Raw genomic sequence first — 20,727 nt, forward strand, 5'->3', positions numbered from 1 at the left:
CCTTTTTATATAAACTTGCGTTTATTTTTAATGACTCTTGCACATTCCTTTTTATACAAAACTAATTACAATTAATTCGAAATTCAAGATATCGAGCGTCATCATTAAGTCTAAGAGTACTTTCGAACCCTCTCGACATATCACGTGTTTTCTATATACAGATTTTACTTCTATTGATTAAAATATGAGGAGCGTTTAAATATAAATGATAATTTGATTATTACAAAACAAAAACAACACAGGTTTCAGTTACCACTTTCAAGATAGTTTCTCTCTGCTCTGCAAGGCAACTGCGCCATCGGTCCGATAACTTCCGTATTCCGCGTTAAGAAAAAATTTTTTGACTGCAGACCCACTCTCGAACAGCTACTTCTGTCCTTTGGCTGTTGTATGGCTGTCAAAATAGCCTAAAAACTCTTTCAGTGGTCCAAAGAGATATAGTAATCCGAGTTTTTAGAAGGATCGAAGTTCACCTGTAATGAGGAAGTCATCGCAGCTGTTCGAGAGTGCGTCTGCAGCTAAAAAATGTTTTTTTTACGCGATTACGGAAGTTACCGGACCGATGGCGCAATCGCAGTGCATTGCAAAAGAGGGAGACTATCCTGAAAAGTGAGGTAACTGAAACTTGTGCGTTGTTTTTGGTTTTTTTATAATAATCAAATCATTATTATATTTATATTTGGACGCCCCTCGTAGTTGGAAATTATATAACGATTTGCACACAATGATACCGCTTCACCTTCGATAAGTTTTATATATCTTTTTTTATTTTATATCATGCCGTTTATTACAACAGCATTGTTTTCCTTTCTAGTTTCTCTGTGAATAATTCACGAATCCAGTCGTAATTTTAAATTTAATGAAATTTAAAATAAAAAAAGAAGGAGCAACTAGAAACGAAGCTTGGAAGACTTCTTAGGAGGAGAGACACGGAATTTGAAATAATAAATAAATAAACGAATCGATCACAGTCTAGGATCTTCGAAAAATAAGTTAGATTGAGTTTTTCTCCGTACTTTGCATCTTCGACTGTAAAGTTAATAATTTTCACTGAGAAACATGAAAGAGCAATATATTATCACTTCGCTTAGTGCAATATAGTTTGAAAATCATGCGAGTCAAGAAGGTCATCAGTTATGACAACCAGGAGGGTTCCAGCAAAAGTGCAAAAAATACTTTCGTCCATTTTGAACTTGAATTAATGTTTCGGCGAAAAAGTCGCAGTTACCTTCACAATCCAAAAATAATTCAAAATTTAAGACCGTGCAATTTCATAGATGAATTACTGTTCATTGACAATTGCGTTTGGACCTCTCTCTCTCCATTGGTCCTCTTATTACGATTTTACGTCAACGAACTATTCTTCGCTCTAATCAATTTAACACCTAATCAGTTCTTCGCTCTAATCAGTTTAAACTAATTACGCAAACTCGTATATAACAGTCTTGATAAACAGTGTCTGATAGCAGATAGCACGGGGAATAATTTCACCACTGCGAATAGGACGATCTACGTGTCAAATTGCCCTTGACAGGTCCAGCTTCGCGGTATAAACAGGTCCAAGTAGTAATTGGAATGAGGTGGACAGTTGAAGCGGGCGTACCACTCCATCGGATATAGACTGAACATGATGCCGTTGCCGAGACTCCAGGATAACCACATGAAAACGTTGCTGGTGATGATTTTGCGAACGAAGAACATGGCGAAACCTATGCCGGCGAATAAAATAAACATCACCGGATAGAAGAAGCCGAATGCGAACGCGAGTATGTACTCGTGGACGATGGCGGAGACGAGGAATACGGTGGTTGCTGACAGTGTACGATTGCGTGGTACCACGATCTCATACATATCTTTATAGATATACGTGTATAGCCAGTCGTGCACTACCACGTTCCACGTGCGGTAGTACCTGTGGTAAGTCGTGCAGTTCCACCAATCCTGTAACAAACGATACAATAATTCATAAAGTTGCATTTTACAAAAGTCGACAGTTCATAATAGTTTCTGAAAAATTATCGGATTTGGTACAAGATCGGTACAATATCGCGACTTCTCTCGCGTGAGAGAAACATTTATCTCGAATATGCGTCTTTCATGAAATTATGTAAACAAGTTTCGGGAGTCATTTTAAAGCTTCAAAATGTAACCTGAGATGCTTCTGTTTCGTGTTTCACGGGAACTTCTTACTATTACCTTATTACCTATTACGTATATTGAAGCTATCGCTTATATTAAAACTATATAGTGCGTAAAAGATATTTGCATATCTCTCACGTATAATTTTTGCGAGGCAGATTAAGTACTAAAGGGGGGTGAGTTATATTCACCTTGTAAAACAAACGGTCGGCGAACCGCAGCATTTCCGCCCAAGCGTTCATCCACGCGTGCAGCAGGAGGTATTGTCCGGTAATGAAGTAGAGAGTGCCAGGTAGACTAGACTCGATGATAGTCTTGACGAGCCACTTTTGTTCCAGATGTTGTGTGCCGAACGTTATGACCGGGTCTACATAGCGCTCAAAGATAAAGGCGAGATAGAAGATCGCTAGGCCGACTTCGGCAAAATTCCAAATCACTACCATCCACCTGATTCTTTTCGTCCTAAGAAAAATCATTCGTGTTTAAATATACGCTTTCTTCTAAAGTCTCTTAATATTAATTTATTATCGCCAATTGTATTTTTTTTGCTTGTACATTTCGCGGACGATCTTCGAAGTTTTCCCTAAAGTTTCTTAAGTCGTTTGGACCCAATACTAAAATTAAATCTGATAATTATGCAACTAGAGTTATCTCTTTTATCGCACAGTTAAAAGATCAGATTGCTATGTCCCCGAAAAAATCATGAAATATCAAGCTATCTTTACCTGGGATATTCGTCGCGGTACACAAGAGTTGGTGCAAATAGGAAGTACAAATATTGTGAGAACCTGGGGCCGCTCGGTCGTGGAGTTTCGTTATGGGGTTTATACGACAAAAACCTAGGTGCCACACTCCTGACGAAAGCGTGACTCTTCATTATCATGCGCATCTAAAGAAAGCAAATATCGTTTCGAATAGAAAGAATCCTTACTCCAAGATCGACTATAGTCAATATTGAAATAATATATCCAAGATACTAAATTCTTCTATACAATATTATATGCGAATTATTGCATAAAAATTCATTTAAATACGAATTACGTTAATATCTCTTCTACCGAAAACTCTTTTTTTATTCTCACTAAACGCACGTACAATTTAATTTCTATACGTTCCACATTTCTAGCAAGAATAAATCTCGTGATTCATCGCACAGTTGTTATTAATTCACGAATCGGAAAGAAAGTCTTCGACACGTTACCAATTTGTACTATTGAATATAAATGATGTGAGAAAATCGATTTGTTTTGACTTATACTTTGCAAGAAAAATTTACACTTTTTTCGCTTCTAACGTCATCATTCAACGCGGCTATAAGTGTAGGTTTTTAAAGATGCGTACTTGTTCTAAAAGAACAATGAAACTGCAACCTATGGACAAATTCTTGTCGAGCAGCACCTTGACAGGAAAAACAATGAAGAGAACTTGATATAATATAAATGTTGATAGCCAGCCGTAATCCCAAAATTTCCGGATGGAGGCTGCAAAAAGAAAAAATCGTTACGATCATTTAAATTAAATCAATCAATATTGTCTAATATATTTGCACTATGTTGTTGTGCGCTATATTTCAGGTCAATTGATCAATCATTATTTTATAATTATTTTTTGACAAAAAATTTAAGATTTTATTTTATATGCATGCTTATTTCAATCAAATTACTCTAATCTTACTTCAAATTTTTCTCAATAGATTTAACTTTCTTAATGATTAAATTAAGTACATTCATCTAAGTTTGAATAGAAGAGATCGTTACATTTTGGCAAGAATCGGAGTCGCTGGTGCGCCCAGAGGGTGAAGGCCACGTAGACACTGAATGTCGAAGCCTGCATGAACGACCAAGTATAGAGGCACGTTGAGAACTTTGCGAAACCAATCCGTAACGTTTTGGTACCAACGTGGACCCTTTAACAATTACATTAATTAAATAAGGGAAATTAGGCGGTAAGAACTAAAGCATAGTTGACATATGTCATAGGAAACATACAATCTACATGAACAACAAATATCTTAAGTCCGACCAAGTTACCCCATAATTAATTCATTAATTAAGTTTTTCTATTTTCTTACGAAGATTCATCGCACTTGGAATAAGTGCATAGATATTTTAATTATCGTCTCTTGTCGCGAGTAATTTTCCAGACGCAATAATGAAATGACTGTGCCGTTCACTTCAACCCCGATAACTCGTCATACTTCAGATAAAAAGTGCACAATTTGATTGATGAGACATTATAAATATAAAATTACGATAGAGTGTAAAATCCACTGCGTAACATCGCAAAATATCTTTTAAAATTGTTAAACTAAAAATATTTAAAAATTTTTAAGACTGAATTTAGAAACGTTTTGACTAAAAATATTTATTTAATTGGCATTATAAATAATAAAAATATATTTTAAATATGTTATGTTCCCCACGTTGCAAACTTACGTTCCCGTTTCCATGATATCAGACGCGACATTGTTGAAAAACATGAGTATGAGGGTCACCATGAACAGATTATAAACCGTGCGAATGTGCGGGATCTCGAAGAGATCGGTGAGCAATGAATTCCTCTCAAGGAACTCCTTAACCGGCAGCGCATCTTTCTTGCTGGATTCCCTGCAAGAATATCAGAGATGTAAAACATGATCCCCATATTGCAAATACACAATCATATATTTTCTCGATACGTCTAATTGTAAGTGCAAGTTTGTTAAGTCCACATTCTTGCTTTAACGGAAAAAATGTGGTTTTAACGTAATGTTAATCCACAATGATTGTGAAATACTGCGGCAACTGTTAAATATGCATATTCAGGAATTTATTTTTTAATTCCTTCATCTTCATTCGCAATTTGACTATTTATATAACTTCATTTGCCGATTGATGACTATTAATGATAAGAAATTAAATCGAGGCTAGATAAGGCATGATTAGTTTTTTAGATATAGATGTGAACTTACACACCTTTGAAACTTTACGGCCTAAATATAATAAGAGAAAATACGATGCAAGAGAATTCCAATTATTATCTATCTCTTGTTTATTCTAATTATCTACTGCATTATATACCTATTTTCTCGTAGATACATTACAAAATATACCTCGGAATAATTTTTTCGAGATATTCAGCTTCACAATCATGTTATACTTTATTAGATATAACATTTTTAATATCAAAACATGTGCCAAAATTCCAAAGCATGGAAAGAATTATATAGTGTGTATAAATTTTATTATATTCTTTCAAATATTTTTATCTATTTACTGTACTCTATATTTCGTAGATACCTTGCATTTTTTTGTGCTCTCTCTCTCTCTCTCTCTCTCTCTCTCTCTCTCTCTCTCTCTCTCTCTCCTGATGATTCCGATTTGAACGTAACGAGAATATAATTCCTCACCTTTTGTCGCGATATTTGTCCGTGCTGTACGAAAATTCTCCATTCTTCCCCGATGGTACATCTATTTTCTGCAAAACCTCGGACATCATGTCGTTAATACGGTTGTTAACGTGTCCCAAAACATCCTCTTTTATTTCCTGTAAAGAAATGTATCTTACAACAAAAAACAATAAGCCGGAAAAAGGCACGTTATCTCTTACAAAATCCATATCTTATCGGTTAAAATTTTCGAGTGACGGCTCTCTGACACCGTCGCGTTTTTTCAACGATCATTAGCTCGATAAACTTAACGCGAAACTACTTAGTTCACATTCCATTAAGTCCAATCACGGATTAAGTCAAGGTCAGTGATATTCTTTCGCACCTGTATTCTTTTTCGTAATACATCGGTGGTCGCCTCACGTAAAACACCCGTGGACGCATTTCCGTTGGCCGCTGAAAAGAGAATAGTACACTGCAGATATGTATATCTACATATACAGATAAAGAAAACACAGATAATAAATATCGGATTGACGCGAGAGTAGGTTTATATTTATCAAGAATCTGGAGTTCATGCGCACTAACTGCGCCGAATAACTTTTATGAATCGACATGCTCATGACTTCATTGACTTTTTCTAAAATGAACTCTCTCTTTCTCAATTTCGTGATTAAAAAATACTATGATAATAATTCTTTTTTAAATAGGCTCGACCGTTCGACGTTATTTTTAAGTTAATTGTTATTGTTTCGTTCTCATGTTTTCCTTTATGTCTTTTCATTTGTTGATTATCGACTTTTAAGTTATAATATGAGAACTCATTTTATGTATTAGGATAAATACAATAGTAATAATAATCAAATGTAAATATATGTATATAAGAATTCATTTGCTGCTGTTACAATTATTTTGTATCTTTATTGCTGTTTTGTAGTTAAGAACTTCTAGAAAAGCACAATGTGTTATTTATTTTGTTCAACTTGTTTTTTCAAATCAGAAGCTCGAGGATTCTTTGAAAATTAATTCAAGTAACAGCGGCGGTTAGTGGAAGAGCGGCGAAATGTTTGAGTTATTAAACATTTTCAAGCAAAAAATGAATATACGCAACTAAATCATAACAGCACGATATATATTAGTATCAACGTTCATTATCAACTTTGAAAAGTTATCACAGTTGTAAGGAGGTCCCCAACCAATACAGACGGCTTAGTATATCTATAAATACACAAAACCTTAGCTCGTCGAACACTCGGTCGTAAATACGTTCATAAATATGTTTATAATACATAAAACATGAGACATAAGATTGCGAATAATAAGCTCATTAAAATTCGATGTAAACTTCGCATAGGAGAAATTAATTAAACACGGTTTCCTAACATAATTATTTAATTTAAAAAAAAACTGAAATAAATAAAGAAAATGTTTTCGATAAATTTCAATCAAAAAAGATCATTTCTCCGAAATTTAGTAAATATATATTAATCTAATATTAGAAATTAATAAAGGTGTATTAGTAAATATAATTAATAATTAACTCTTAATAAATATGCATTAATAAAATTTAAAAAGTATATTGATTTATATCTGTCTGTTTTAAATAAAAAGATTGGAAAAACTGAAGACCAAAAATACTAGAAATTATTTTTAAAATTTAAGAATTTAATTATCTTGAAAATTCGGATTTTCATGCGTCTTACGATTAATTGTCATTTACTTACCATCTTTATTTTTCTCGTGAAGACCGCTCGTGACACCGGAACTTTTAACGTTTAAATTTTCTATAACAGAATTCATGACTGAATGAGGACGGTCCGAGGGTCCGAATTTGAGCGATTTGCGGTCCTATTGCAAAGTCAACGGCTCCGTACCGGTTTATAAGGACAAATCGGAGCCTCTCAGATTCTCAAATGTGCGTGATCGGAGCTCTCCGAACATAATACACTCGTAATTCAGCTATCGCGCACGATACGTTACTATCAATTTTTAATTAGCAATCGTTGATTTTCTTTCAGGATTTCCAAGAGTACAACACGGTTTCGACAATATATTTGACGGGCGAGGCGCGATCTGCTCAATCCCGGTCTCGACTATGCACGCTCCGCTTCGTGCACGCGGACTATCTAAATCTAAATGGATTCGATCACGCTTATCACCCCGCCATGAGTACAGTACGCACTGATCTAGCTCGAGGGGACATGTGTACTTCGACTGATAGATCCTCGAGATGACTGTGTGACGTCGCGCCGTACACATGTACTTAGGTACGTCGATTGTTTTTCGTGCGTCTCCGCGTACCGAGATTAATCTTTCCGAATCAATATTATTCGAATTTAAGAGAAACACGCGCTCTCAAACACGTGCTAATAAAGACATTGTCACTCGATAGATATTTTTCCTCAAAAGCAACAAATTTTGTTATATTTCTTTCGTTTAAAACAATAATAATTATATTTATAACAGTTGTTCTTTTGTGATATTTTGAAAAATAAATTGTATTTTTAAAGTCAATAAATTTTGTAATTTTAGAATCTATATGTTGGAAAAATTGAAATTTAAAATAGAAAATATTTTTGAAAGTAAAATTGAAACATATTTTGTGCACACTTATTAATTAAAATGCTATTATAATTGTAAGCGTCAATTCAAAAATGTTCTGTTTTATTTTCGACGTGCTTTTGAATCTTACGTAGAATATCCCGTTTTTCCAGTGCATTTTTCTTTGGCTGATTTAGCATTGATTTTTTTCTCTTAACGAAAATACTATGCAGCTTATCGCTGTCAAATAGTAAATTTATTGAAAATAAGGATCTCTTGACAAATTTTATGAAACAAATACCTGGTTGCAAAATTATACTCTTCAGTTAATCTCAAGCGGACTTTACCTCAACGGAATCTTAATTTGTTGCTTAATTGCAGAGACATACGATAATATAATGAAAGTGAGAAAGTTGCGATAAACGGCTGATCCCCTGACATCTGTTTGATAAGAAAAATTTCGACGTAAAAGTCTTTTTTATTTCAAGATGATTGCCGTAGAAACAGGACAATCTAATAACGTTTTATCACGTATTTCCCTTATCTTTGTATTTCTTGACCTTTTTGGCGATAGTCGACTTTTTTTGCTACTTTGTGCTTAAATTATTATAATTTGCCGTCTCAGATATTGGCCTCGCGCGCGATTATCTCATATTGTCGGATAGTTTTTCGCAAAATGGCTTTATATAAAATATATATAATTTTATATATATATATATATATATATATATATATATATATATACAAATATATAAGTCTTAAATATATAGTACATATGTACGATTTGCGACACGACAGCTTCGCCTGTTACTACTTACAATTAGATGATCCGCGCACTAATCCTTATGATTTGCCTGACCTTTAAACCTTCCCCGCGATGCGAGCGTGTGTGATATGTGCATGCACGTATTGTGATAAGCAATAAGAAACACACGTGATATAAATCTCTCAAGTTTTTTTTCTACCGTTTTTTTTTCTTCTATTCTTCTTCTCATAATTCTGCCAATCACTGACAAGAGGGAAATAAACAAGTTTCCGCTTTGAAAATTTTATTTATTGCACGTTGTGTATCTATGATTATCACACACATACAATTTTACATTTATATAAGGGTCGGTACGAGAGTAATGCCTTCTAATTTTTTTCTTTCGAATCTGTCGCCATAGAAAATTTTGTGTTTCACTGATTGTGAATTGTGTTACTTAAAGTCTCCATGTTGAGTGGTGTTGTAATCATTTACGTTAATGTGTCACACGAGCAGTTCGAACTGGTGTGTGTTTCAGATATGCATAACAGATAAGGGCAGTGGTTGAATTTCTTATAATTACTGTGGAAGAAGTGAGTTCTAGTAGCTGCGTTCAGCGGGGAAAGCAGTTCAATGAGCGCTCAATGATTCTTTATTACGATTGACTTCTACACTTGATTCCAAGAAAGAACTAAAGACTCCAATTATTTAAAAAAAATACTGATCGCTCGCTGAGTTGCTTTTTCTGCTGAATGACATCGAAATTTATTCGCGTCTCAGAAATGTTTATGATAACACAATTCTGAAATGCGAATGGATTGCAATAGGACTCACTTCTTCCACGGTAAGAGGTTCAATCACTACCCTTGTCTGTTACGGATATTTGAAACACATACCAGTTCGAACTGCTCGTGTGACACACTCACGTAAATAATCATAAGAACACTTAACATAGTGCAACTATAGAGACTTCAAGTAACTATTTAGTAAAACGCGAATTTTCTATGACGGCAGATTCGAAAGAAAAAAATTGGGAGGCATTTATACTTTGGTACTGACTATCGTATATTATAAGATATATTGATATAAGATATACAGAATTTTTGCAATTGTAAACGTTTACGTAAAAATAAATATTTTAAAATGTTTCTATTCACAAGACAGATGATCCTTGAAGTAGAAATATTAATATTTTTGATACGTGTATGATGCAATAAAGATTATTTCTTAAAATAAGATTGTCGCGCGAAGTTATTAAATGTCAAAATACCGCTCTTGAGAAAAAATTAAGTGCCTTTCTTAAAACGATATATTAATATCGTCGATGCAATTATCACCTAATGCGATATTATCTCGAACGCATATTGAATTTTTTGTACGGAACTAAAAAATGCGTTAATAGAAGATGTATTAACGCATGTGTGCGTGAGATATAATGTGTACTGTTGTTGGTTTACGCCGAACTAATTTTTTTGTTTGTTTTATTATCAAAATCACAGCCGCAATTCTTGTTTAGGTCGAAAGTCAGAAGAGTTCGACCGACCAACGTGCGCGAGGAATTATATTTTCATCTGCTTCTTGCGTTGTCGGGGTCAATGTCAACATTTACTCGATTAACTGCAAAAAATTTGCCGATCCGTGATTTCCTGAAGGAACGCGTTAACGTCTTGACAATCTCGACATGCAGGCATGAATTAAATTACCGTTACATTTAATATCGAATGAAAATATTATCGGGTCACGCGATCCCTTATAATTGCTCGCAATATTGAGATAATTTGAAACAATTAAAGCAATTGAAACGCGTTCGCCGTAGTCGAGCTTTTGCATCGAGCGATACACGCTGTTATTATTATTCAACCTTTCTGCCACTAAACCATTTTATGCCGCGTTAATATCTTAACAGCGCGAAGAGTGATCTGTGATTCTGATGATGTAAATGCATATACGTACACGTACACGTATGTACGCAAGACATATTACGTATAGAGTGCCCCAGATCCGAGGGCAAATCAATTTTTATACATACGTATGTATATGAACACAAACTATGTATATGTATTTGGATGATTCGTATTACACATATAAATTAATCGATTAACGTGTTGACTTTAATGAAAATCTTATCTCAAAAGAACGCGACTTTCCTGCACCAAGATAAATTTTCAAAGATTTAAAGCAATTTCCGGATCGTTATCGTGTTTGTCTTTGTCGAATAGACCCTTATTGTTAATCTTAAATTTCGGAGCGACAATCGAAGTAATTTGGAGGCAAAACTGAAGCTGTTATCGCTCATAAATGTAAATCGCAATTTAATCTCGACTTCTTCAAAGACACAATTATTTTTCAATATTAAACTTTGATTAATCAATATAATTACAATAAATAATAATATATAAGATATTTGACGAATATGTAAAAAATAAATAAAATAAAATTCGCTTATTATTGTAAATAAAATTACTTGATTGAAACGTGGAACATTGAAAAACGTATATTGTTTGTTTTTCACGATGACATTATTTGCATGTGAAATTGCCTTTTTTATATCTTTGCGATTTTATAAAATACAAGATGCATTTTAGAGAAAATGCCAATAATAAGATGGAACATTTTGTATTCAAAGTAAAATGATTAATCAATAATACACCTTGAGGTCATGAAAACAAGTTCTCATTCAACATGACGTATCTTATCTTCTTCGCATAGATATTTTTAAAGCAAACGCGTGATATAAACATTTTTCTAATGCTCTGAGCTTATCAAATAAAACATAAATTCTGACTAAAATTTAGGAGAAAGAAGAAGAGAGATTATGAGATAATTTGAAAAGAGAATTAAATATCAAACTTTTGAGATTTATGTGTGTACTGTATTTGTAATACACGTTTTTATACAAAAAAATAATCAAGAAACAACAACGGCATTCGGGAAGATAAAGCAGACACGAAATTATTTAGACACCACATCTTTTGCCAACGAAAGAAGCTTGAGAACCATTCATCTAATAATGAATAATAATTGAGTATCAATAGATGCTTAATGAGCTACGTAATTATATGATAAAAATGTAAATCACCGTAATCAGATTTCTAAGCAGTTTTGTCTAAGCAAAATGTCATTTCTTGTGCGTATAGCTAAAAGTTATTGAGAATGTTTTGCATTTATGAATACTGAATAGTGTAATAACTTCGAAGTAACAATAGAGTTCGAAGTGCATCATAGATAATTAGACATTAGATAATTTGACAATTATACTCTATTATTAGATAATACTATATTATATAATTATATATTTATATTAGATATTATCATTATATTATTTAATATTATTATTAATTATAATTAAAAATTATTATGACGAACCGATAGGAAACGTAAACTGGACAAATCTCAAGTTAAAAGTTTACATTGTCATGCACTAAATAAGAAAAAATAAAGTGCAAAGGAGCTTCAGCCAATTACACCGGAATTGACCGCTTAAATATGATTTTTAAGAAAATTTAATTTTAGAAAACCTGTGTTTCATAAATTGACACCTTTCATCGCCGTCATTCACCCGTCATCGCGCAAATATAGCTTCGGTTCAAGGGAACCGGCTTGAAGGCGACATTTACGAACAATTATAACATTCCACATTTCTCAAGAATGAAGCGCATTTCCGGAAACTTTCTGCAGTTATGCGTACCTATCGCTACCGTTCGCCTTGCGGATCGGCAAAATGTTTTGCGCGATCGCAATGCGCGTTGCCAATCCGTAGGCAACATCCTACTTCGACATTCCAAGAGAGAGCTCGCACAGAAGAAGAAAGCGGACATTCGACCCGGTCGACCTGTCGTCTCGAGGAAAAATCTCTAGCGGCTCGAAAAATGAAGAAAACAAGTTGTTGATTTTTCTATAACAGCTCCAAAATCGCGATTGCGCGTTCTAGGTGGATGACGCGCGACGGTGCGGTGGCCCGCGAGTCTGCGTCCCTCGCGTTGAAATCTCTCACTTTTGCTTCGCCTCGACTGCTCGGCTCTTGCCTCTCGCTCTCTACCTACTCTCTCGTGAAAGTACTCCACCGATCGGCAGGCGGGGGGAGGCCCTCCTCGAGAACTGCCTCTGGTACCTTGGTAGACGATGCCACGGCAGTCGTCGTTCGGCCGACGTTCACCTCGACTCCGCTTTCACCTGACCGATTCCGGCGATCTTGCGCGATCTCGTCGCCGTCGTCGACGACGTCGCGACAATTTTCTCATCGTCCGAAGTACCAAGTGACACCCACCGCTTCACATTGTTCGCGATCGACGTAAACGGATATAGCATAAGTGAGAGAAGAGAGAGAAGGAGAGAGGGAGAGAGCGTGCGAAACTACGGTGGAACGGACCAGCCTGGCAGCCTCGTCGATCGACTCGAGCATCCTGGAGAAGTGGATCCAGGAAGCGGATGCGACCCTTCGGTTTCACGCGACGACTATGACCGCCTGCGTCGCGAGGATATCGAGGATAAGGATTCAATAGAAAGCGAATCGTCCGATCAGCAAGTAAGAAATCAATTTATTGTCCTTCTTCTATTCTTTTCAGCAATTACCGCATCAGCGAGCGCCAACTTTGTGTTTACTAACACTTAAACGTTATCGACAATTAGCAGCTGCTGTTTATTAATCACTAGCGACCAACATTTTCTTTTCAGAAGGAACATTTTATTCCACGCGATTCTAGTCTATTTTAAATCTTGTTGCTTATTTAGTATTATCATATTAAATATTATCATTATCATTATCATTATTATTATTATTATCATCATCATCGCTTTGATATTATTTGATTATCTTATTTATCTTATTGGACATAAAATAATTTTAATAACAAATCATCTTTCATTAAACTTATCATCAGGATTCAATAATGCCTGATAATAATAATAGTGTTTTTCAAGAAAATAATTGCATTCAATTAAAAACATTTTTTTTATGTAATTAAAATTCTGATTTTATTTCTTTTCAACGCTTAAGAGTTTTTCAAAGGTTTCTTAAAGTTCCGACTATCCAAAATTTAAACAAATTCAACAGATTAATCCGAAAATTTTTTAGAAAGTAGAATCAGTCGCGATTTAATTAAAATCGCTTATATTATAATTACGGCTCTCTATTCTGGCGGATCGAAAGTCTTACAAGAATTCTACACGCCTTCAAGTTTCTAAAATTATTGAGGACTTAATTTTAGGATCTAAACCGTGAACTTTCGAAAATATAGAATTATGATTTAATCAAGATCCTTTATGCTATAATCACGGCTTTACTGGGTTAACTTCCTACTTATTAATCGCCGCGAGCAGAAATGAAAGTAGTTTTGTTGCGTGCCCCGTTTACGCTGTTACGCGAGAACTATGCGCCTGAAGTTTCCATACGGGAAGCTTCGGATTCCGAGATTTCGGGATTTCACGCACGTCATGACGCAGAATCCGGCGAATCGTGGGGGTACCAGTGGAAACTCGAATATTTATGACATACTAAAATAGCATGAATGACGTTCGTGTAGGTCAACTAGAATCTAAAATTTTAGAACTTTGCGCGCTCAAATGTACCTTTGTGTTTTCAATGTACATAATGAAAACTTTACGTTCATTACAATTGAAATTTCGAGGTTTTCAAGATTTTGTATAACAACATCGAGATATATGAGAAGAAATAAGAATTTAACAAGCAGTATAAGAAAATAGTAGCTGAAAGGATTTCAAAGTAATGGAATTTAAAATAATTATTAATATTAGAATAATGTTAACGAAACTTATGTTTATTACGATTAAAATTTCAAGATTTTAAGACCTTACAATGCGACGACGGAATGAGAAGAGATGAGAGTTTGATAAATAATATTAAAAAAATAATAAAGCTAAAAGAAACCGAAGATAATGGAAAACGTAAAGTAAGAATTATTATTGCAGTTATTAATATTAAGCCGAGCAAAATTTATACATGCAGATTCCGAGATTTCAAACTCTCGCGAATCTACACGAAGGGTTAAGGGGAATCTATAGCGAACGGTCCAGAAAGTGATAATGACGAAAGGAGTCGGGGGGACGATATACCGTAACGGGAACGTACAGCGCGAACGCGCTGCGCCGCGGCCGTGACGAAACGGTCTCGCATTTACTCCCAGAGCTTCATTGATCGTCTTGGGAGATGAGTAAGGGGGCGGCGTCGCGGCGTGCGAATCCCCCCGTGACGAGACGGTGCATTGCGAGAGATCGCGGCCCCGGGGAGACGATAATTGCATATTTATGCATGGAACGGCGTGACCTTGCGCCCGTTACTTTCACTATCGCCGATCCGCGTGTAATTGCGCGTGGTGATCCATCGATCCCGCCCGCGTTAGATCCTTGGGTCGTGGCCGATCGTCGCCGATCCGATCTCGCGGTCAACAGCCGTGTATCGGCGACAAAGACGCGCGATAGCGTAACCAGGAAGTGCGTCTTCAACCGTCTTGCAAAATTTTTCGACTTGTCCGCGATATGTCATCAAGCGCGCAAGCTCTTTATCGGATGGCCGAGTTCGGTCATCTCGTGAGTCATTGTCAACAATCCGCCGTTTTATTGTCATTTTAATTGTCTAAAAATTGATTATAAGAGGAAATTGGCGAAAGAGATTATCGATATTAACGTGTGGTGAATCCCTAGCGATAAGTCTTTCTTCCGGTTTTTCCCACCGTGTAGAATATCGAAAGATATATTATCGCGATTTCAAGGCATTAGGCAATTAATCGCGCGCGCAACGATAGGGGTTCCTCATTGTCAATATCGCCGATATCAGTTACCGGAATCGCGCGGCCGATTCACTGTACGGAAATGCAGCATGCGTTGCAAATCCAAAGGTGTGACATAGATAAAATAGTGGATAATAGATAAAATCGGAGCGGGATTCTCGCGTGCGCGAGGAGAGCGTCGCGGGAAAATCTTTCCTGCGTTTTCACTTTCTGCGTCCTCGCGAATCCGAGACGATCGCATTGCGGGCCAACGGATGGATCGCAGGAGCTGTCTCCGGTCTCGCAGAAATAGATTTCGTTACCGTTACCGCGGGCGGCGTGACACGCAGGGAAGAAGAGAAAGTAAACGCGTTATGAGGCGGGATACACGCCACCACCGTCGAGAGTTTCGCGCGACTTGCACGCAGTGTACACGGAGTTGCGAATGAGCTGCGATTGCGATAGTGAGGGGAATTTAGAAAATAGCGCAACGGAGCTACGTTTTGGCGGAAAATTCATTCGAGAGTTCGATCGCGAATCTTTCGAAAGATTGCGAGGTAAGCCACCCCCACCGCTCGAACCAAATTCAATAATGCTAATTATTGAAACGTATCATATATGAAATTAAAACTTGAATAAATAAATCAATACGATTATACTAATCTGCATCGTTAAATTATTAAATATGGTAATATCTACGAACAATTTAATGAAACATACATTTACGCAAAAATCTTTCCGCCGACAGAAAAGTATAATGGCTATTATTTAAAATTAATATAGTATAATATAATTATATCAAATTTGGATTTTAAATGTAATCTAATCCAAAACTGCAGACAACCTAAGTAAAGTACAACAGGACAAACGAAGAAGTGCGATTGCACCATTAGAGAATTTTAGCCACGAGAGATATAAGTACAAATCACTCGAGCGATCGACGTTCGATACCGATACCGATCTACGCTTTATGGTGCATCCTGTGTATACACGTAATCGGCGAGAAATCGTGGGTAAGTACTCGCTAGGATCCTGCTTCCTCGGTGAAGAAGCAAGCGATGTACAATGTGCGATGAGGCAGACGGTTAGGAATGATCGGAAAAAACATTGGTTCACATACATACTACATACCCACACGATCGAGCGATCGGGGACGATGAACTGGATCCGGCTGCCGATCGTCGTAGCGTTAAAATCCATTCTCGAAATATATTCTCCGTGGCAAGGTCGTTCCTTTCCTCGTGACCTCGCGTTCCTCCGAGAACTCTGGCTCTTTTCTGCACATGTGACTCACACTCACACTCGCGGAGCGAAATTCTTTGGCGATCCTCGTCCCGGAGTCCGCTGCATATCCTGTCTCGTCGAAAGTTTGATGAAAGATCGACGAGAGATAAATAAGCCTTTTAACCCGTTGGGTTAATCCTTTTGGTATCGACGAACGGACTTTTCCACTTATCCTTTTCTAATCTCATCTCTATTCTCACCCTGCAATAAATAGATTTTTATTAGATAATCTTCGTTCTCTTTACAAAGTTGTTAGATCCTCTATTGTCCTCAACAAATTGAACTTTGATTTAAGTCTTTTGCTGTCTTTGATAAATGGATCTTTTATTAAACAAACGTTTCATTAGTTTTAACAAAGGAATGCTTACGTCATTCTTGACCAGTCATCCGTCTTTTATCGGATGAATCTTTTGCTACATCTCTCGACGAATAAGACGCAAGATGACGGCGCTTGTGTCGTAATTCATGCAGGGTGCAATAATCAGTATAATCTAACTGATTATTAGAAATTTAGCTCTCCACTGCCGGCTGTCTCCGATCAACCGCATTCCCTTTCGCAAGCAATAACAGTTCGTCGCACCCGATCGCGTGCATCGTCCCAGAAACTTATTATTCCGAATTGGTAGCTAACGGTACGCGACTTCCTCAGTTTCGACGTGACTCTGAAAGAATTCTAAAAGAAAAATTTAAAAAATCGGTCAGAAATTGAAGCTTTCAAAATTAGAAAAGTGTCTTTCCTTGATACTTTTTATTCATTGAGAAAAAAATCTAATATACGCGAAGAATTGTCTTGACCTCTGATATCATTGTATAAATTAAATGAATAATTGTACCAAGTAAATGTTTCTTCGTCATTCTGTGAATACAATTTTAAAAAATTGGATATTGTCTATTTATGCTATTATTTATAAACTACTTTCCATAATTTTGTAATGCGTGTACAATATTCATTATATATATAGATATATATAAAATATAATTCATAAAATACAAATTTGAAATAATCTTGTAGTAAACTTTCAGATACGCTTCTCTCACGATTTAAGAAAAAGCATAAAAGAAAAATTTTCTACAAAAAATTCACATTTAAACGATATTTATTAAATTAATCAATAATTAATTAGCAATTAAAATTCATGTCAATTGATTAATATAAAAGATTTCATCGATAAATAGTACAATAATTATTATATGTAATTAATGTATAATCAATTTAATTAATTATCGGTCAATATATAATAGCCGCGAATTGAAACAAGCATCTCTCGCTTCATGGATCTCTTCTCTCCTGCCTCACGAAAACGCATTCCGCGGTTACATCGCGGCGACGAGACGCGTCGTCTCCTTATCGAGAGACGTAGACGAAAAAACGCGAGGACGAAGAGGAAAAGGAGAGAGGAGATGAAAGAGCGCGAAAAAGAAAAGGCCAAGAGGGATGCGCACGTAGGAACTAGCTAACATAAGCGGCGCCGACGGATTTTTAGGAACGACGCCGACGGGCGGGTCCGGGTCCGGGGGATGCGCGGAGGAGTGTCCGAGGGATACCGTGGACCCGTGGACCGTGGCACGGCCTCGAGGGCGGCAACGGCCGCGGAACGGCGCGGCGGCGGAGCCGTCGAGTTACAGTGGACGTCCTTGCTACGTTATCTGCCACGTCGTTCGTTTCGTTTCCCTTTCACTTTCAACCGTAGTCCAGGAACCAGAAACCCCGGATCTCTCTCCCGCGGCCCGCGACCCGCGGCTCGCGGGCCCGCACCGAACAAAGATACGCGCGCCGTACCCGGGACCCTGTGCGGGGGGACGTGTGCCAGATGCTGAGGAGAGATAATTGCGCGAACGCGCGATTACGCCGTGATAAACGCCAAGTTCGTTAGGTCACCGTACGTTGAAAATTACGAGGTCGGGTCCGCGGACCGCAGCGACTTGGATTGATTAATGATAGATTAGCCATTAATTAGCGTTCGCTGGATTACGGTCACGGCTAATAACGCGTAAACGAGGGAAAGAAAAATACTGTTGATTGTTAAAGTGAAATAATAAACTTGTCGTTAAGCAATAAAGCAATAAATAATCTCGCTGATCGTAAACTCAAGGATGAAAGAAGTTGAAGGCCGTACAAAACAAATGGAGGAGCCGCGATAAAAATAAAAAATTTTGTCAACGTGAAAAGAAATATTTTCAATTGAATTTTATTATCGGTTTGCTCTTTATTGTTAATTTGTTTTTGCACCCCTGTAGATCATTATTTATCGAATTTTTTGGTCATATAGTTTGGATAAAAGATTGTATAATTTATAATACCATTTCTAGACGGAATGTAATGAAATCTTGATTAATACATTAGTAATTTTTTTCCAAAAGAGGAAAAAATATATCGTCTTTACATATTAAATCTCGATATATATTTTAATACACTCGAGATCTAGATGTTGACGATTTGGTTCCTCCGATTTTCAATTCTTACACTCCCTGAAGGCTCGCAACATAAAAAATATTTTTCATTATTCCTAACAGTCTCAATTATAAAAATTGCATTAGTTGTTTAAAAATAAAAGAATTGGAAATATAATTGAGATAAATTATCAATTTGCAGAATGGCGAAGAACCAACATCAGAATGGCGTAATACCGGGAGGTATTACCGGCCCGGATGATTTTTCAGATGGTGAAAGCACTCCTCTGACTCAGGACTATGCCGGCAGGTATGACTATTTCATCATTATTAATAATTTCTTCTCTCTAAGAACCAAGATTTCAAGGACAAAAAAAATTAAATAAAATTAAAAATTAAAACAAAGGAATTAGAGTTGAGAAAAATTGAAAACTAAAGAGAATAAATAATATACATTGGATTATTGGAAGTTAGATTAAATTCCAATTAAAGGCGAAAGTTATTAAAATTAATTAGATGAAGATATATTATTACAATTAAAGCTGAGGTGAGATAATTTAGTTTAGATTACTATCGATTATTTAAAATAAAAAGATTGAAATCTCTTTCTCTCTTTCTCTCGAGATTTAATTTAAAAAAAATTGCTGCCTATGCCAACTAAATTTTTATTTGCTAATCAATGATGTTTTGATTAATAAGCGATTAATTATTGTAACGTAGTCAACGTACGATCGTTGAGACAAAAGGATGGGACGTGTTCCGGAACCCGCCAATGAAGTCCGACTCGAACTCGGGTTCCATGGCAAACCAGAAATGCCTGGAGAGGATGGTGCAGGTGATCAAGGTCTTCGTTTACCTGCTTGTTTTCGTCATAGTGTTGGGAAGCGGCGTGGTCGCCAAGGGCACGATTCTCTTCATGACGTCGCAGCTCCGACAGGACAGAAAAATACTCTACTGCAACAGACAATTGGGTAAGACTTAAATATAAATTTTACCCTGGTGAAAAGTTTACTTGACCCAATCCAATCAAATAAATTCAATTCCGATTAATTCGAACAGCAAAGATTGTGTATTATAAATGAAATAATTTTATTTTCAAATGAACGGTTACAAAGAAATAGAAGGAAAGAGTAAAAAATAATAAATATACATTCATATAAATATCCGACGATTATTTCCAAGTTTCAGTCCTCGATAATTATTATCACGCGTCCTCTTATAGATCGAGAGAACCAATACCTGGTGACGTTGCCCGAGGAGGAAAGAATCGCGTGGATATGGTGCATAATAATCGCGTTTGCGGTGCCGGAGTTCGGCACCCTGGTGCGTAGCATTCGCATGTGCATCTTCAAGTCATGGAAGAAGCCGCAGTTGGCGCACTTTCTCGTAGTTTCCATCATGGAGACGTTTCACGTGGTGGGCTTGGCCTTGATGTTCCTGGCGGTGCTTCCGGAACTGGACGTCGTCAAGGGGGCAATGTTGACTAACTGCGTGTGTTTCGTTCCTGGATTGCTGGGTAATTTGATTCTAATTCA

The 20,727-nt window shown here is 36.5% G+C and overlaps 2 protein-coding genes across 5 annotated transcripts in view; one reads left to right on the plus strand and one right to left on the minus strand.

The window, feature by feature from the left end:
- Window positions 1-20,572, minus strand: LOC139821674 (sterol O-acyltransferase 1). 4 transcript variants are annotated; one of them, XM_071792898.1, is made up of 13 exons: window positions 20,432-20,572; window positions 20,049-20,146; window positions 17,170-17,474; window positions 16,649-17,002; window positions 7,231-7,290; window positions 5,892-5,962; window positions 5,528-5,664; window positions 4,575-4,745; window positions 3,897-4,045; window positions 3,481-3,620; window positions 2,865-3,028; window positions 2,331-2,601; window positions 1-1,941 (listed from the first exon to the last, which is right to left on the minus strand). In XM_071792898.1, the coding sequence occupies exons 7-13, from the start codon at window positions 5,614-5,616 to the stop codon at window positions 1,510-1,512; spliced, it is 1,416 nt and encodes a 471-aa protein (XP_071648999.1). In that variant the 5' UTR covers window positions 5,617-5,664; window positions 5,892-5,962; window positions 7,231-7,290; window positions 16,649-17,002; window positions 17,170-17,474; window positions 20,049-20,146; window positions 20,432-20,572; the 3' UTR covers window positions 1-1,509. The 4 variants fall into 4 exon arrangements, with proteins under 4 accessions (XP_071648999.1, XP_071648998.1, XP_071649000.1 ...); XM_071792897.1 differs by lacking the exon at window positions 20,432-20,572 and having other exon boundaries at window positions 19,922-20,062; XM_071792899.1 differs by lacking the exons at window positions 7,231-7,290; window positions 20,432-20,572 and having other exon boundaries at window positions 19,922-20,062.
- Window positions 7,728-20,727, plus strand: part of Kkv (hyaluronan synthase-like protein kkv) — a 25,403-nt gene continuing 12,403 nt past the window's right edge. Inside the window, exons 1-4 of the mRNA XM_071792911.1 lie at window positions 7,728-13,317; window positions 19,395-19,502; window positions 19,913-20,163; window positions 20,415-20,708. Of these exons, the coding sequence (XP_071649012.1) occupies window positions 19,396-19,502; window positions 19,913-20,163; window positions 20,415-20,708 (652 nt within the window). The 5' untranslated portion in view covers window positions 7,728-13,317; window position 19,395. The remainder of the gene's footprint in view (window positions 13,318-19,394; window positions 19,503-19,912; window positions 20,164-20,414; window positions 20,709-20,727) is intronic.

Source organism: Temnothorax longispinosus, chromosome 11, assembly GCF_030848805.1.
Source record: "Temnothorax longispinosus isolate EJ_2023e chromosome 11, Tlon_JGU_v1, whole genome shotgun sequence".
Classification (NCBI taxonomy): Eukaryota; Metazoa; Arthropoda; class Insecta; order Hymenoptera; family Formicidae; genus Temnothorax; species Temnothorax longispinosus.